The 17028-nt window shown below is 45.7% G+C and overlaps 1 protein-coding gene across 1 annotated transcript; it reads left to right on the top strand.

The window, feature by feature from the left end:
- Positions 1-6435: 6435 nt before the first annotated feature.
- OCEL1 (occludin/ELL domain containing 1) lies at positions 6436-17028 on the top strand. The gene is made up of 5 exons (XM_074305578.1): positions 6436-7603; positions 12612-12790; positions 13506-13671; positions 15293-15343; positions 15793-17028. The coding sequence occupies exons 1-5, from the start codon at positions 7115-7117 to the stop codon at positions 15913-15915; spliced, it is 1008 nt and encodes a 335-aa protein (XP_074161679.1). The 5' UTR covers positions 6436-7114; the 3' UTR covers positions 15916-17028.

The following is a 17028-nucleotide window of genomic DNA, read 5'->3' as shown; positions in this document are numbered from 1 at the left end:
CTCAAGTAAAAAATAAAGTCTGAGAAATTGCTAACTTTTTTTAGTGAATCCCTGGGGTCTTGAATATCACATTATAGGACCTTGATAAATGCTGATAGGTATAAACTGAATTGGAACATAAGGCAGTGATCAAAACATCCACTGCCTCTTGTACTAGCCTTGCCACCAATCAGGTGTGCAATCTTGGAGAAACACAATATGGCAGAAAACATCAGGGCCTTGCATGTTAGCACATTCTACCTCAAGTGCTATGAAGTTATATGACTTTGAACAACTCACCTTACTTCCTTGGGCCTTAGTATCCCCATTTTTAAAGTGTCCTCTGTTCTACAATCCTTCTAAACTCTGGCAATCTAGTTAAATGTTCTAGGACTCTCCTAGCTTCAATATTCTAGATTCTAAGGTTCCCCCTCACCCCCAGCTCTGACATTCTTTCTTCTAAAATCTCAGGGATCTGACATTTGAAAGTCTCTCACAATTTTGACATTCTCTGGTCAAAGGATATAAACAGACAATTTTCAGACAAAGAAATTGTAAGTATTTGTAGTCACATGAAAAGATGCTTCAAATCACTATTGATCAGAGAAATATAAATTAAGACAACTCTGAGACACCACTACACACCTGCCAGATTGGAAAGATAATGTTGAATATTGGAGGGGATGTGGGAAACCTGGGATACTGATACATTGTTGGTAGAGCTGTGAACGGATCCAACCATTCTGGAGAGCAATTTAGAACTATGCTCAAAAAATTATCAAACTTTGCATATCCTTTGATCCAGCAGTGTTACTACTGGGCTTATATCCCAAAAAGATTTTAAAGAAAGGAAAGGGACCTGTATGTGCAAGAATGTTTGTGGCAGCCCTCTTTTTTAAAATGATAAAGCAGAGCCAGAAATTTCTCAACTCTCTTGCACATTTTTTTTTCTTCATTCACACTATATTCCATTTAATTTAGCCTATTTGCTCTCAGACTTGACCATTCCTCTCCCTCTTCCGGGCCTTTATCATAGACTGTTAACCCTTGCCTAGAAGGAAGAAAGAAAGAAAGAAAGAAAGAAAGAAAGAAAGAAAGAAAGAAAGAAAGAAAGAAAGAAAGAAAGAAAGAAAGAAAGAAAGAAAGAAAGAAAGAAAGAAAGAAAGAAAGAAAGAAAGAAAGAAAGAAAGAAAGAAAGAAAGAAAGAAAGAAAGAAAGAAAGAAAGAAAGAAAGAAAGAAAGAAAGAAAGAAACTGGAAACTGGGTGGATGCCCATCAATTGGAGAATGGCTGAATAAATTGTGGTATATGAATATTATGGAATATTATTACTCTTTAAGAAATGACCAGCAGGATGATTTCAGAAAGGCCTGGAGAGACTTACATGAACTGATACTGAGTGAAATGGGCAGAACCAGGAGGTCATTGTACACAGCAACAACAAGACTATACGATGATCAATTCTGATGGACGTGGCTCTCTTCAACAATGAGATGATTGAGGCCAGTTCCACTTGTACAATGATGAAGAAAGCCATCCACACCTAGAGAGAGGACTGTGGGAACTGAGTGTTGTTCACAGCATAGCATTTTCACTCTCTCTGTTGTTATTTGCTTGCATTTTGTTTTTTTTTTCTCAGTTTTTTCTTTTTCTTCCTTCTTGATCTGATTTTTTTGTGCAACAATATAACTTATAAATATGTATACATATACTGGATTTAACATGTATTTCAACATATTTAACTTATATTGGACTACCTACCAGCTAGGGGAGGGAGTGGAAGGAGGGGGAAATTTGGAACAAAAGGTTTTGCAAGGGAAAAAATAAAATAAAATAAATTTTTATGAATCAAAAAAAAAAAAAAAATTCAACTCCATTTCAACTTTAGCAAGTCTTGTTTAACTCTGTTAATTTTCATTCATTGAAATGATGCTTTAAAGTTTTTTTAAGTCAAAAAAAATTTTTTACATTCTCTATTGTAAGGGTCCTCCCAGTCCTGACAGCCTATATTCTAAAGCCCCTCATAACCCTGATATTTTATGTTCTAAGGACCCTTCCAGCCCTGACATCCTGTATTCTAAGGGTCTTTATAGGACTCAGCTCTGATTTTCCTATTCTCTAAGATCTCTTTCAGTTCCAAAAGTGTATAAATGAGTCACTTCTCGTGTCTGGGCCATGGACCCCCTGCCCCTAATCACTTTACTGTCACTATCTGTTTTGCCCACTAGGGGGCATCTCTTCCTCTTCTGTGATGCCCCTCTGTTTCCCAATGGCTCCCTGTCTCAGGGACCCTTAATTATTAGTGGAGGAAGATCAGGGAGATTTTCCTGCCTATGAAGAATTTTTTTGCCATTCATAAAAGCTCCTGTATTTTACCTCATCTAATTTATAATAAATCCTGGTGGGACTTCCCAACCCACAATCTTTCATCATTCTGCCTGATATGGAGACCCCAAATGCCGCTATGTGATCCTTACAGAGAATGAGGCCTCCCTGACTTTAGGAGATTAGTTGTCTGGGACAAAGATCCACAAAGTCACTTCCTCAAGTAATATTTTTCCTGAGAAGCCAATAGCTGCTAAGGGGTTATTCCAGACACTCAAATACCATCAAAGTATTTAGTTCTTTTCCCATAGTTTGTTCTGTCCAGGTTGTCTGAAATGTCTTCTCAAAGTCCAGTCCCAGACATGTATCCCTCTCATGCTCAACTATCTTCAATGACTCCCATAATCAAAGGATAATATCCAAATTTCTCAGCCTGCCATTTAAAACTTTTGAAAAAACCCTAACTTCTCTCTATCACTCTATGCCTACTTCTTTTATTTTTATTAAAACTTTTTATTTTCAAAACATATACATGGATAATATTCAACATTCACCCTTAAAACCCTATACTCTAATTTTTCCCTCCCTTTCCTGATGCCCCAAACAATCACCTTGTTCACAGCATTCTCTATTCCTGGTTTGCTCTCCTTTCCCATTTTTTAATATTTAAATCCTATTTGATCCTACTCAAATAATTCATCTTGATAAACTTTTTACTCTTTTTTGACTTGCCCAAGATCACACAGCTAGTAACTATCTGAGAATTTGATTCAGGTCTTCTTTACTATAAGATGAGTGCTCTATCCACTGTACCAGCTAGCTGCTCCAGAGAATTTTGTGGTTTAGTAGTTTTCTTTTTTTCAGTTGTATCCAACTGTTTGTGACCCTTCTTGGAGTATTCTTGGCAAAGATGCTAGAGTGGTTTGCCATTTCCTTCTACAGCTCATTTTACAGATGAGGAAACTGAGGCAAATGGAGTAAAGTGACTTACCCAGCTCAGACCACTAAGTGTCTGAGATTGGGTAAATTTGGAATAAGGAGATTCTAGACCCAGCATACTATCCACTGTACTATCTAGCTACTCCCAATAAACGTTTCTAACATTTAAGTCCTCTTTCCTTTTTCTAATCAAATTAACTAAAAGTGTATCTATTTTGTTGGTTTTTTCATAAAATCAACTCAGTTTTATTTATTAATTCAAGAGTTTTCTTACTTTCAGTTTTATTAATCTCCCCTTTTATTTTCAGAATCTCAAATTTGGTATTTAATTGAGGGGTTTTAATTTGTTCATTTTTTAGCTTTTTTAGTTGCATGTCCAATTCATTGATCTTCTCTTTCTCTATTTTATACAAGCAAGCATCTAGAGATATAAAATTTCCCCTTATTCCCTCTTTGGCTGCATCCCACACATTATGTTGTCTCATTATTGAAATTATTAATTGTGTCTATAATTTGTTGTTTCAGCCGTAACTTAAGTCTTCAAGACATAGTAAGCAGAGGGCCAACCTTGGCTTCATGTCCTAGGTTGATATTTTGCTGCTGATACATAGTAGCCGATGTGGTGCAAATTTGGGATTGCATATGTGCCCAGGCAAACCTTAGTGTTTCAAAAAACAAACAAACAAACTAATATTTTGCGTATCATTTTAAAAGTAAAATTTAACTGTTAACTTTTTAATTGCTTGTTTTGAAATTATTTAACAAATGAAAACAATATGAGTGTTCATTCAATAAATATTTGCTTTACAAATAAATCAAGTTTCCTGGATGCACACCTAGTAAATGTCACAAGCTTGTGACTAACTCTGTGATCATGGGCAAGTCCCTTAACCTCATAGTGTCCCTGGCAAATCTGAGCACAAATTAAAGATAGATTCACTCTTCTTATTAGTCCACACTGGTTGCTCCTTAGGAGAAATTATAGCTGTGAACCACAAAAGAGAAATACTTCAGGACTGCCAGTCTTTTTTGCATACATCAAAGAATAATGAATTCTTGCACATGTACACACACACCTCCAGCAGATCTTTGCAGAATCTGCATCTGACAACCCCATCCCCCTTCCCTGACACCCAAGTCTCTGCTGGGCACTGGGTTCATTCCAGGGCCTCCTCCTTGCTATTATTTCCTTAAGGAACCAGAACTTATTTTGCTGTATCCAGAGGTCTCCAATTTCAAGAACAGGAGCACCCTTCCTGGTAGTCAAGTTCAATCCTGCAATCTTTGGTGGTGTTTTGTTTGTTTGTTTGTTTGTCTTAACAACTAACTGGCATTTATTTCCTCTCCTTCTCTCCCCAAATTATTTCAAAGAAAAAGAAAACCCTTATTTAAAAATTTGTAGAGTAGGGGTAGCTAGTTGGTGTGGTGGATAGAGCACCAGCCCTGAAGTCATGAGGACTTAAGTTCAAATTCAGTGCAGTTCAGACACTTAACACTTCCTAGCTGTGTGACCCTGGACAACTCACTTAACCCCAATTGCCTCAGCTAAAAAAAAAAAATTGAAGAGCCAAAAAAAAAAAAAAATCCTCAAATGCAAAAAAAATGTGTGTCTCAGTCTTCACTAGGAGTCCAGGAGGTAGGCCTAATGCTTCACCTTGGATTCTCTGGAATCATGTTTAGTCTCGTCATCAATCAGAGTTCTCAAGTTTTTCAAAGCCATTCAACTTTAAAATGCTCTTGAAACAATACTTAAGAATAATTAAGATAATTGAAAATGTAATTTATTTTAAAAAATAAATTATTCTCTGTTTCTGTTCACTCCTCTCTGAATCAGTTCAACAAGTCTCCTTAGGTTTCTCTGAAACCCAGCCCTTCATCATTTCTTATAGCACAATTGCATTTTGCTACATTCACAATCTGTAGTAAGCTCATCCACTCTTCCCAGTGATGAGCACCCCCCTTCAGTGGCAGCTCTTTGCCATCCAAACAGAACTACTATAAATATTTGTGTACATATTTTCTTCTTTATCTGATCTCTTTGGCAACCCTGCAGGAGACAGTTTTCTGATTTACTGTGCTTATGAAAACGAATTCTCTTGGAAGCCAACCTGACCATGAGTCTCTGTGCCCTTAACCATGCAGCTCCTCAGATGCTAGGCACATAGCCTTGGAACTTAATAAAGCCTGCCAAAATTTGTGTTTTGCTATGAAGGGAGGCCTTTGGGCTCCCAGGGTCACCTTCACATATGAGGAGACATCAGAGGACGTGAAGGGAGGAGGAGGGGACATCACTTAATCAAGTATTATTAAGTACCTGATGAAGGGGGGAAAGGGGGAGAGAGGGGGGGGGGAGGGGACGGAAAGGGAGAGACATGAAAGAAAGAAAGGAGGGAGGGAGAAAGGGAGGGAGGGAGGGAGGGAGGGAGGAAAGGAAGGAAGGAAGGAAGGAAGGAAGGAAGGAAGGAAGGAAGGAAGGAAGGAAGGAAGGAAGGAAGGAAGGAAGGAAGGAAGGAAGGAAGGAAGGAAGGAAGGAAGGAAGGAAGGAAGGAAGGAAAAGGGGGAGAAAGGGAAGGAGGAATAGAGAGAGAGAGAAAGGAGAGAGAGTGGAAGGAAGGAAGAAAGAAGAGAGGAAAAAAATAAAGAAACAAGAAACAAAGGAAGATAGGAAGGAAGAAAGAAGGAAAGAGGAAAGGATGAACATTGAGTAATCCCTAAGTTCCAGGATGGGAAAACTTCTGTATTTCCAACCCCTCCTGCTGGCTCTGTATGTGTAGCCTAATCCTGTGTCCCTGTGTCCCTTAAGTCTCTGTGCCCTTGTGTCCCATGTACGCTGTTCACGTGAACTCCCTGTGCGCACATGTATCTCTGTGTCCTGGGCCACATCCCCATGTGGTTGCCCCCCATTTCCTCGCGCCTATGCATTCCCACACGCTAGGTCCGTTTCTCCCCATCTCCCTGTCCCTTTGTCCCCATGCCCTCACGGGTCCTGCATTCCCGGGCTTTCTGTCACCATGGCGCTGTGCCCCACGCCAAGGACCTGCCCTTTGTGTGAGAGTCATGACTCCTGCCTTGCCCTGCCGTCCCTTGAGACTTTGGCTGAGGCTGGGCTCCCAGGAGCGCTTGCCTGCCAGCCCTCCCTCCTCCTTCCTCAGCCCGCCCCTCCTTCCCTGGCTGCCCCGGTCCTTTGCAGCTGCAGGAGGCCTGGATAGGGGTGGGGGTGGGTAATTAGCCTACCCAGGCTGGTTAATGTCTAACCCAGCCCCAGCTCTCGTCCAGGACAGAAGCAGAGCAGGCCTGGATCCCTAGGACTGAGCAGCCCAAAAAGGCCCAGGTATAGCCAGGTAACAGCCCCAGCCCCCCAACCCCAGTCTGTGGAGAAAGGGGCAAGAGTCTGTGCCTGTGGGCCACCCACCTGCCTTGCCCCCTGGGGCCTATAGGAGGAGCAGAAGCCCCAGGTGCTCCCCTAGCTCTCTGTTGTCCGGGGTGGAATCAGTATAGGGTAGTTCCTTCCCCCTGGCACTGGGCTGGAGAGGTGGGGGAAGGAGGGGGGAAGGAAGCCACCAGGCAGGGGGTGCCTCCAGGCCTGAGCCTCTGACAGGGCCTCTTCCAAGCAGCCATCAGGAGGAAGCCCAGGAGGAGGCGGACTCTTGGACTTCCTGCCTGTGGAAGGAGAGCAGTGTGTGCTGGGGGGAGAGCATGGGCAATGACGGCTCTTCCTCCCCCCAAAGCCCTCTTTGTGGTGTGGAGCCTCCCAGCCTGGGCCTGGCTCTAGAGGGGGACTCCTCTGCCACAAAAATAGGGGCTTGTTGCAGCTAACTTGAGCCGCCCCAGCTCAGAGCCCAGAGTCTCTGTTCCAAGCTAGCAGTGGGCCATGCAAAGGAGAGTCAGATATACAAACATACACAAAGCTGCTGCCAGGCCTCCAGAGCCTCTGACTGGGGAATGGTGGGAGGGGCAGAACCACCCACGTGGGGTCTGCTCCCGTGCCTACCGAGCTGTCTCCCAAGTGGCAGGTCCAGCCTACAATGCCCATGCCCCCCGGAGGGATGAAGGCAAGCCTCCAGGGGCCAGGAGGAGTATCCCCAGAGTCAAATGTTCTGGGGCAGAGAAGCTGAGGGGACTCCCACCTGCCCAATCAAGCCAGGGCATCCAGTGCTCAGGCCAAGGACCACGAGGACGGGGCTACTCACCCAGAGTCCCCAGGAGTCTCCAAAGGCCAGCTCAGACCATCCCTCCCAGCCACCACTTTGTCTCACACACTGGGAAGAAGTTTCTCCTACAAGGCAAGAGAGGGGCCCCAAAAGGCTCAAGCTGCCCACCTGTCACCTACCACTTGCCTTCCAGACCCACGAATCCTGAGGTAAGGCTCTTAGAGATGGACCCCAAAGATAAGAACAAAGAATAAGAGGAAGACAAGATCTCAGGGTAGAGGAAGAGCCAGAGAATGTGAGCACAGGGGTGAGATTGGAGGCTGTGGGCATGGGTGAGATAGATATGGGCATAAGGGAGTATGTGGGCAAAAGAGATAGTGAGTTACAGGAGTGTAAAAGACATCTTATGGGGCAGAAAGAGTTGTGCAAGCTTAAATAAAGCAGACGGGAAGGTTGTGAACATAGGCAGGAACTGAAGGTGTGGGGAGGTACAGAATGTCTCTGAGGGCATGGAACAATGGGCTGGGCAAGCACAGGGGAGCTCTCAGGGCCAAGGAGAAATGAAGTATAGGTACAGGGACTGGGAGTGGTCAGGTGAGGCAGTACAGGCACTAGGCAAAAGAGGGGTTGAGGTTTCTGGGCACTGAGGAAATGAGGTTTATGGGCACAGAGGATGTGTTTCTTTGTGGGCACTGGTAGAGAGTATATATGAGCATAGGATCTGGAAATCAGGGGAACAGGTTATGTAGGCACAGCAAGAGATGTGTCTCTGAGCAAAGAAATGGTATGATAGATGTGCCCTTAGATGGAGGGAATCTGGGTCCGGGGATGAAAAAGTATATGGGGGGGAGCAGCTAGGTAGCTCAGTGGAGAAAGCACCAGCCCTGAAGTCAGGAGGACCTGAGTTCAAATGTGATTTCAAACACTTAATACTTCCTAGTTGTGTCCCTGGACAAGTCACTTAGCCCCAATTACCTCAATTTAAAAAAAAATTATATGGGGGACTGGTTCTGTAGGTACAATGATATGGCACTGTGAACCTATAAAGGAATGGGATCTCTGGGCATGGAAGGCTTGTTTGGGGATACAGGGGATAGATATGTGGATGCAGGAAGGCTGGAACAGAAGGGTACCAGTCTGCTCTCCTCCCATCGCTTTCCTTCAGAGAATTTCCTCCCTTCACCTTCAATCTCTCCTTCCTAGATTAGGTTTTTTCCCTGTTGCCTACAAAGATGCCCAAGTCTCCTCCATCTTTTAAAACCCTCATGTGGTGATGGACGTGGCTCTCTGCAATAATGTGCTGATTCAGGCCAATTCCAATAAACTTGTGATGAAGAGAGCCATCCACATCCAGAAAAAAAACCATGGGGACTGAATGTGGATCACAACATAGCATTTTCGCTTTTTTGTTGTTGTTGGGTTTTGCTTGCTTGTTTTTTTCTCATTTATTTTTCTTTCTGATGTGATTTCCACATGATAAATGTGGAAATATGGTTGGGAGAATTGCATGTTTAACTTATATTGGATTACTTGCTGTCTAGGGAAGGGACAGAGGGAAGGAGAAAAATTTAGAACACAAGATTTTGCAAGGGTGAATGTTGAAAATTAGCTTTGCATGTATTTTGAAAAATACAAAGCGATGCATTTATGTTTTCCTTCTCAGGTTTTTTTCTTTCTATCTATATCCAATTTTTCTTGCACAACAAGATAACTGTATAAATACATATACATGTATTGGATTTAATATATACTTTGACATATTTAACATGTATGGAACTACCTGCCAGCTAGGGGAAGGGGTGGGGAGAAGGAGGGGAAAATTTGGAACAGAAGATTTTCCAAGGGTCAATGTTGGAAAAACTACCCATGCATATGTTTTGTAAATAAAAAGCTATAATAAAAAAATACAAAGCTATTATTAAAAAACAAAAACCTTCACTTGGTCCTAAAGTGCCTTCAAGCTATCCTCCCTTTCCCATTAAAAGAATCATCCATCTTCCATGCCTCCATAAACCCAACAGCTTTCTCTCCATCCTCATCCTCTTTAGCTTCTCTATAGCATTTGCTACAGGCCATCGTACCTTCTCTCCTGGACACTCTCCACTGGGTTTTCATGACACTGCCTCTTCCTAGTTCTTCTCCTATATTTCTGGAGGATTCTCCACCTCCTATGCATTAAGGGTGTTCTGGACCCACTTCTCTCTCTACACCATCTCCCTTTGTGATGAGTACAGTGATCATTTCTATAGAGAGATGACTCCCAGATCATTTCTACAGTGGCAATGTCCACTCTGAGCTCCATCTGCCTGCCACATGTCTCAGGAGCTTCTCCAACTCAACATATTCAAAACTGAACTCATTATACCACCACCCCCCTTTCACTCAGGGCAGCGAGGTGGAAAGAACCCAGGCCTGGAGTCAAAAAGACTCAGATTCCCAATGTTAATCTGGCCTCAGACACCTAGTAGCTGTGATCCTAGGCAAGTCACTTTACCCTGTTTACCTCAGTTTCCTCATCTGTAAAACAAGCCTAGGAAGGAAATGACAAACTATTGCAGTATCTTTGTCAAGAAAATTTCAAATGGGGTCACAAAGAATTGGACACAACTTAAAAATGACTAAACAACAGCAGAAACTTTTTCACCCAAATCCAATCCTTCTCCAGCCTTCCATGTCATCATGTTGGAATGAAATGAGCACTGGTTCTAGAGTCAGACCCTTGCTACATGTAACCTTGGGCAAGTCTCTGGACCTCAATTTGCTCATATGTTGTTGTTTACAAGGCAATTATGGTCAGGTGACTTGCCCAGGGTCAAACATTCTCAATTCTCCACAAAACCTTGAGAATTCATTCCCTTCTTTACAATTCCACAATCACTATCCTCCATCACTTCTCACCTGTACTATTGTAATTATCTCTTAATTGGTCTCCCTGATTCTAATCTCTCCCTTCCACATAGATACCAAATTAATATTCCTCAGGTACATGTTTCACTGTTTCATTCCCTTCCCCTCAAACCTTCAATGGCTCCCTATTACTTCTAGGATAAAAATATCAATAATCCAGACCCTCCACACTGTTTTTAGACTATCTGCCCAGATTTATTTCTCGTTAGTCTTTTCATAAGTAACATGTCACAGCCACATGGGACCATTCACTGTTTCCCGAAATCCTTCTGCCACCTCATACAGGTGGAATGCTCCCCCCTCCCTCTCCATGCCTAGAATTAAACTCCTTCTCTGCCTCCCTGAACAGCCCTTCTCTTCTTTCAGGGCTGAGCTTGGGTGCCAGTTTCTCCATTCCGCTTTCCCTGGATCCCACCAATTGAAAACATCTTCCTAGAACACTTGGCTCTCTCCTTTGCTTCCATACTTTGTATTTGACTCTGTACTTTGTAACATATTTATCTGTGTGCATGCTCTATCTCTCCTCCAGGAGAATGTACATGTCAGGAGGGCAGGGAAAGTGTCACAGCTAACTAGCACAAAGACCAGGCTTTGAACAGAGTAACTATTGAAGAAATATTTGTTAAATGAATGAATGAATGAATGAATGAATAACTCATTGAATGAATGGGGTCTTCAGTTCAGAAAAGAATTTGAAGAGGATGGGGAGAGGATATAATCTCTAAGGAGGGAGAGGGGGGAAGAGGACATGGTCTCCTGGCATAGGAGGAGATTGTATGAGCTTGGGAGAGATGTGTTATATAGGCACTAGTAGGTCAGACAGGAGATGTAGGCTTTGATGTGTCCAGAATATGTGGGATTTACAAGGAACATCCATTGTGTTGACATGATAGACTTGTCCGTGCACACGAAAAGGGGGCAGGATCTGTGGGCACTGCGCAGGAGGGGATGTGTTTCATGGGCCCAGCGGAGGACAGTGAATGTGAATATGTGAATGTGAAGACTGTTGTGTGTAGAAGACAAAGTGTGGGTTCTTAGGACAAATGTGTGGGTAGAAGAGGAAACTAGACATGTGGATACAGAGAGCTATGGGTGCAGGAAGGACGAGGTTTATGGGCACATCAGAAGGGACGGACTTTATGGGCCTTAAGGGCACTTTTCTGTAGGCTTGCAGATGGGTAGAATCAATGAACACAGGGGAAGATTGAGGTTTTGGGGTAGAGTGGGAATATGATGTGTGGGGCAAAAGTCGGGGAAAGGACTGTGGGCACAGAAGGGAGAGATCTATAGGAATAAAGGGAAATAGAATCTAAAGACAAGCGACAGAATGGATTCTGTGGGCACAGGAAAAGGCAGAGTTTGTAGGGTTGTGGGTGCATGGACAATGAAGGCTTTGGGCACAGAAGAATGGAGCACAGAAAAACATCCAGCAACAGTCTCTTGATGTGGGAAGAGATGGGAATGGGGAAAAGTGGAAATCCGAGGGAGATCTTAGGCTTAGAGGCTCATGGGATTAGAGTTGGGAGTGTAGAGGACATTGAGGATAATAGTGTGGGCACAGGAGGGAGGAAGGTGGGTACCCTGGAGACATGGGCACGTGGAAAAAGAAGAGATGGGATCTCTTGGCAAGGCTGAGGGTGGTGTTTGTGGGCACAACATGTGTACCTGGGATGGGGAGATAATGATATGGACACAAGAAGGGAGGAGGGTGAGTACCCTGGAGACATGGGCACTTGGAGAAAGGAGGGATGGGGTCTCTGGGCAAAGCTGAGGGCAGTGTTTGTGGACATAGTAGTGTGCCTAGGATAGGATGAGTGGGGTATATAGGAAGTACCAGGGCAAAAGAGGATGAAGTCCCTGCACAAAGCTGAGAATGATGTTTGTGGGCAATGCATCTGTACCGTGGATGGAGAGAGTGGAGTATACGGGCTGTGCTGTGCCAGGATAGGGGGGAATGAAGCTCCTGGGCAAAGGCAAGGATGGTGTTTGTGGGTTCAGATATTCTGTGCCCTCAAGAAGCTTACTATCTAACAGGAAGACAACTCACAAAAAGGCTGAGGGAGACACTAGATGTGGGGACATGAAGTGATATATGAATATTTATCATTGTTGTTATTTCAAGGTGCAAAAGCTCTCTATTCCACTTACTCCTTCAAAGTCCGAGCAGTGACTAATCCCAGATCTGGAGTTGGGGAAAGGGCAGTGAGGGGCCCTGGAGTCCCTGGGGAGGCCCACCACTGGGGTGTCTAGGACTGGCCCCGCCTTGCTCTCACAAGACCCTCCTTCTCCTTCTGCCTCAATAATACCCAGGCTCGGAGGCAGTGCCAACAGAGACCCAGGAAGATTGTGTTTGAAGATGAGCTTCCTGTCAGGACCCCTGAGATGATTCCTGGCCTGCATCCTCAGCCAGGCAAGGGTCCCACAGGGTCCAGTCCAACACTTCACCCTGGACACTCCCCCCAGTCTCAGCTCGTACCTGACTATATTCTGTGAGTCTACCTTTTGGGGGACACCAGGGATGAAAGGGGGGAAACAGTGGGAGAGAGGGGAGGGAAGGGTTTCTAGACAATGGTTCCTGGGGTGGAGGTAGGCACATTGGGAGGGAATAAGGGACAACAAGGATCTCCAGGAGGAGATTCTAAGACTTTTGTGGGGGCATTGAAAAATCCTTCGGCTGGAGCTATTGGAGGAGCATTGGGAGAAAGGGATGACAGGGGTCCCTGGAGAAGGGTTATTTGGGAAAGCATTCAAAGGATCGGAAGTCCCTAAGCAAAGGGTTGTAAGGTAACTGGGTGTGGGACTGAAGGGCACTCCCTCACATGCCCTGCTTCTTTTATGTATTTAAATATTTCCCTTGGTTCCATTTTGGGGTTCATAGTTTTCTGTCTGGGAACAACTTCCAGTTTTGTAAGATGGATGGGTGAGCCTTCCCCCTCTAGCCCTCAACCCCAGCTACTCCATCTCCTCCCCAAGTGCGGAGGCTGAGGACATAGTTACTTGTGGGACAGTATCTTTCTGTCTCTGTGTCTGTGTATATATGAAGGGGAAGGGACCCAGGGTAAAGGTGCCAGTCTCACTGAGCCCTAGCTGGCTCGGCTGTTGACAGTATGACCTGGGACAAGTCATCGCAACTTGTCCCAGCTTTTCTGGCTCAGCACAGGCTTTGGCCCCAGACTGAGCCCCCATGGGTTCCTCCCCTGGCAGGAGATACCCGGCAATCTCCAGCGCCGTGGAGAGGGGCCGCTACAAGGCTGTGTTTCAGGACCAGCACGCCGAGTACCTGGAGCTCCACCAGGATGTGGCCACAGCCATGGCCAAGTTCCAGGAACTGGAGGCTCTGCTGTCTACTTTGCCCCAGGCGGGGCCCAAGGTCAGTGCCCACACGGTCCAGCTCCCCCTAACTCTCTCTTTGCTCCCAAAGACCCGGGGCTCCGAGCACAGCTTTTCCCCATTCTCCTGCCTCCAATCTGCCCCCTCCAAGGAGCCCGCTTGGATTCACCCCATGACTCACTCTTCAGGTAGAAGACAAAAAACAGGCATGTTCAGAGAAGGCACAGCCCCTCCCCAAGAGGCCCTGATCTGGGGCAGAGGGGTACTTCCTGCCTCAGGGAGCCCCGGCCTAAAGGGAAAAGAGGGGGACACTCAGACAAGGAGGTCTGGTCCAGAAAGGGCCTGAAAGGCTACCTATAGGCTGGGCTTGGGCAGCAGTGGGCAGGGAGGAAGGGTACGGGTTGGGGAGGAGGAGAGGGTGGGCTAAAGAACTTGGGCCTCCCCTTTGGTGGGGGAGGTCAAAATGGGGATCTGGCCTGACCAAGAATCCTATCTGAGAGGCTTGTGGGGAAGGGACAGGGCTGGGCCTTCCTGTGTAGTGGGAGGGAAGAGGGCAGGGGAGCAGGTGGGAGATCAAAACAAATCCTACTTCCTTCCCAGAGGAAACATGGCCCAGAACTGAGGAGGAGGAGACTTCAGGAGATGGGGAGAGAAATCTGGGGAACTAGGACTTGGGCTCGAGCCTGAGAGGGGTCCTGGGCACTCGGGGGCCTAAGGCAGAGCTTGAGTCCTTGGGGGCCCCAGTCTTTGGTCTGGGCCTTTGGGGCCAGCCCCTCAGTGGGGGTCCTGAGCGCTCTGGGGCCTATGGCAGAGCTTGAGTCCTTGGGGGCCCCAGTCTTTGGTCTGGGCCTTTGGGGCCAGCCCCTCAGTGGGGGTCCTGGCACTCCCACTGTGTGCTGGGCAGCAGAGGCTTTCATGTAGCCCGGAGGAAGGGCGGGAATGGGGAGCTAGGCAGGGGGCCATCCTCTCAACCCGCCCTGGAAGGGAGGAGGGAGCTGGTGCAGACGTGAGCCAGAAACACATGTGCTTGCCCAGTCACAGCAGGCCCTTCCCCCTCCTCTCTCCTCTCCAGTCCCCCAATACAGCAGAGAAAACAACCTCAGGCTGCTTTCTCTCCAGGCTCAGGGCCTTTGCCCTGGCTGTGCCTCATGCCTGGAATGAGCACCTCCCCCCCCCCCCATTCTAGGCTTTTTTGGCCTGCAAAGGCTGCTTTCTTGGAAGGCCTTTTCCATTTCCTCAGATATAGCTTGTTTGTGCTTAGATATTTGTGTATTGCCTCCCACGTTAGAAGGAGAGCTCCTTGAGGGCAAGTCTTTTCTCTCTTTCTGAATCTCTAGAACTTAACATAGAGCCCAAAGCCTGGCAGGTGCTTAATAAATACCTGCTGGCTTACTGGAGGGAGGGTTAGGCTCCCACCCAGGCCATCCCAGCAGCCCTGGAAGTCTTGCTTTGTCTGCACAGAAAGGCACTCCTACCATCCAATAGCTGGAGACATAGAGGCCCTCATCATCCCTGAGCTGGCCTCTGGGAGGCAGTTAGGGAGAAAGTGCTGCTGTAAGCAGAAAATATTTGATGACTTGAAAGTCAAAGGCAGACCAGTGGGTGAGGATGTCCACTCGACTCAGACTCAGCTCTCCATCTCCCTTCTTCCCCTGCACCAGCAAGAAGCCCGGCTTGCCAGGGTCCGGAAGGAATTTGAGAAGAAGAAAAGGGTGAGTGAATGATTGCTAGAATCTTTACAACACTACAGAACTCTCTACTCTTGATTCTCAACATCCCTCAACATCCCTTCCCAAAGGCCCTACTAGAAGTCATTTCTCTCTCCCCTTGCCATCCTAAGTCCAGGGACCAGAAAAATCCAATAGAACTTCATACTCTCCCATTTTAAAGATGGTAAAACTAAATCATGCTAAGGGCAAGGAAACCGATTTGGCCATTGAGAAAGGATGTGATATTTTCTCAGTCAGAAATCTCTCTCCTGCTGCCCGGAAAACATAAGAACTAAGTCTTAGTAGTAATAGATGCCCCTGGGAGTCTCTGGACACCCCAAATAAGGGAAGGAAGGATAAAGCTCAGTCTATGGAAAGGAAAAGTTTGGAGACAGTACTTTCCCAGGTTGAGCCATTGGCCACAAGGTTTTCTTCTCTCTCTCCTATGGCAGGACCCAGTTTTCCTGGAGAAGCAGGCCCGCTGTGACTACTTGAAGAGAAAACTGAGGCACCTCAAAGCACAGATCCAGAAATATGATGAGAAAGATTCCCAGGATGGCTCCGTTTATTTCTGAACAGATCTTGCCCACGCCCAGGCAGAGACAGCTCCAATGCTGCTTTGAGATGCAAGGGACTCAATCGTCCTTCTTCACTGATGAAGAAGGGAGCTGCCTTAGCTAGGGCTGAGAATAGTATTTGTCACTGAGAACAGGCCTACCTCCAACCCCACCTTAGGGGAATATCAGTATTTTTTGGGCATAAATGTCACTAAGTAGCCTATCCATTGGTGGTGCACCCATGGGCTGAGGGATAAATACCTAGAGAGAAGAAGCTTCTGAGAAGAGGCAGCAAGGGGACAGTTAGGCTGGGAGTCAGGAAACCTGACTTCAAGGCCCTGGGAGGGGGGGGGGGCATTGATTTAGCCCAATCTTGGACAAGTCCTTTCTCCTTCACTTTTTTTCTTCTCTCATTCTGTTTCATTCCTGTTCAAAATGGAGTATCAGGAGAGATAAACAGATCATGTGGTTTCTGAGGCCCAAATCCAGCCCAAATATCTTCTGTATTCTAAGGATTTTCCCTATAGTCTCCAAAATTCTATGCTCTATAGAACTTCCTAATCCAGGCATTCTCTATTCTAAGGTCTCTCCCAGTTCCAGTATTCTATGTTCTGAGGTCTCTCCCAGCCCTGAAATTCTGCATTCAAAAGTTCCTCCCAGCTCTGGCATTCTGTGTTCTAAGGGCCCTACCTGCTCTGTCATTCTGTTAAAGTGTCTCTCAGTGCCAGCGTTCTCTATTCTAAATGTTCTCTTAGCCCTGATATTTTCTGTTCCAAGTGTCCTCCTAGCTCTTACGTTCCATGTTCTAAGGGGTCTCCCAGATCTGACTCTTTGCATTCCATATTCTAAGAAAGGCATTAAGTTACAATGAATACAGTTCTGGACTAGAAATCAGGAATGCCTGGGTCCAAATTGCTTCTCTGACTTTTCCCAGTTGTTTGACCAGAATACATTTGACCAGAATACAATGTCATAAGCCTCAAGTTTCCTCGTCCATAAAATGGTGATAATCATAATAATACATGTGTTACCTACCTCATTGGGCCACTTGAGACTCAAATAAGTTAATGTTTGCAAAATAGTTTTCATGTCTTAAAGTTCTCCAAAAATAAATGTCCATTATTATTATAA

Source organism: Sminthopsis crassicaudata, chromosome 1 (assembly GCF_048593235.1).
Source record: "Sminthopsis crassicaudata isolate SCR6 chromosome 1, ASM4859323v1, whole genome shotgun sequence".
In the NCBI taxonomy this organism is placed as follows: Eukaryota; Metazoa; Chordata; class Mammalia; order Dasyuromorphia; family Dasyuridae; genus Sminthopsis; species Sminthopsis crassicaudata.
The sequence above is the reverse complement of the archived record's forward strand: the minus strand, read 5'-3'. Positions and strand labels throughout refer to the sequence as shown.

Excerpts from the sequence above, each read along its gene's own strand:
- OCEL1 (XM_074305578.1), top strand. The coding sequence starts at position 7,115 with ATGCAAAGGAGAGTCAGATATACAAACATACACAAAGCTGCTGCCAGG. Across the intron at positions 7,604-12,611 it reads CCAGACCCACGAATCCTGAG|GCTCGGAGGCAGTGCCAACA; the intron begins GTAAGGCTCTTA and ends AATAATACCCAG. Across the intron at positions 13,672-15,292 it reads TGCCCCAGGCGGGGCCCAAG|CAAGAAGCCCGGCTTGCCAG; the intron begins GTCAGTGCCCAC and ends CCCCTGCACCAG.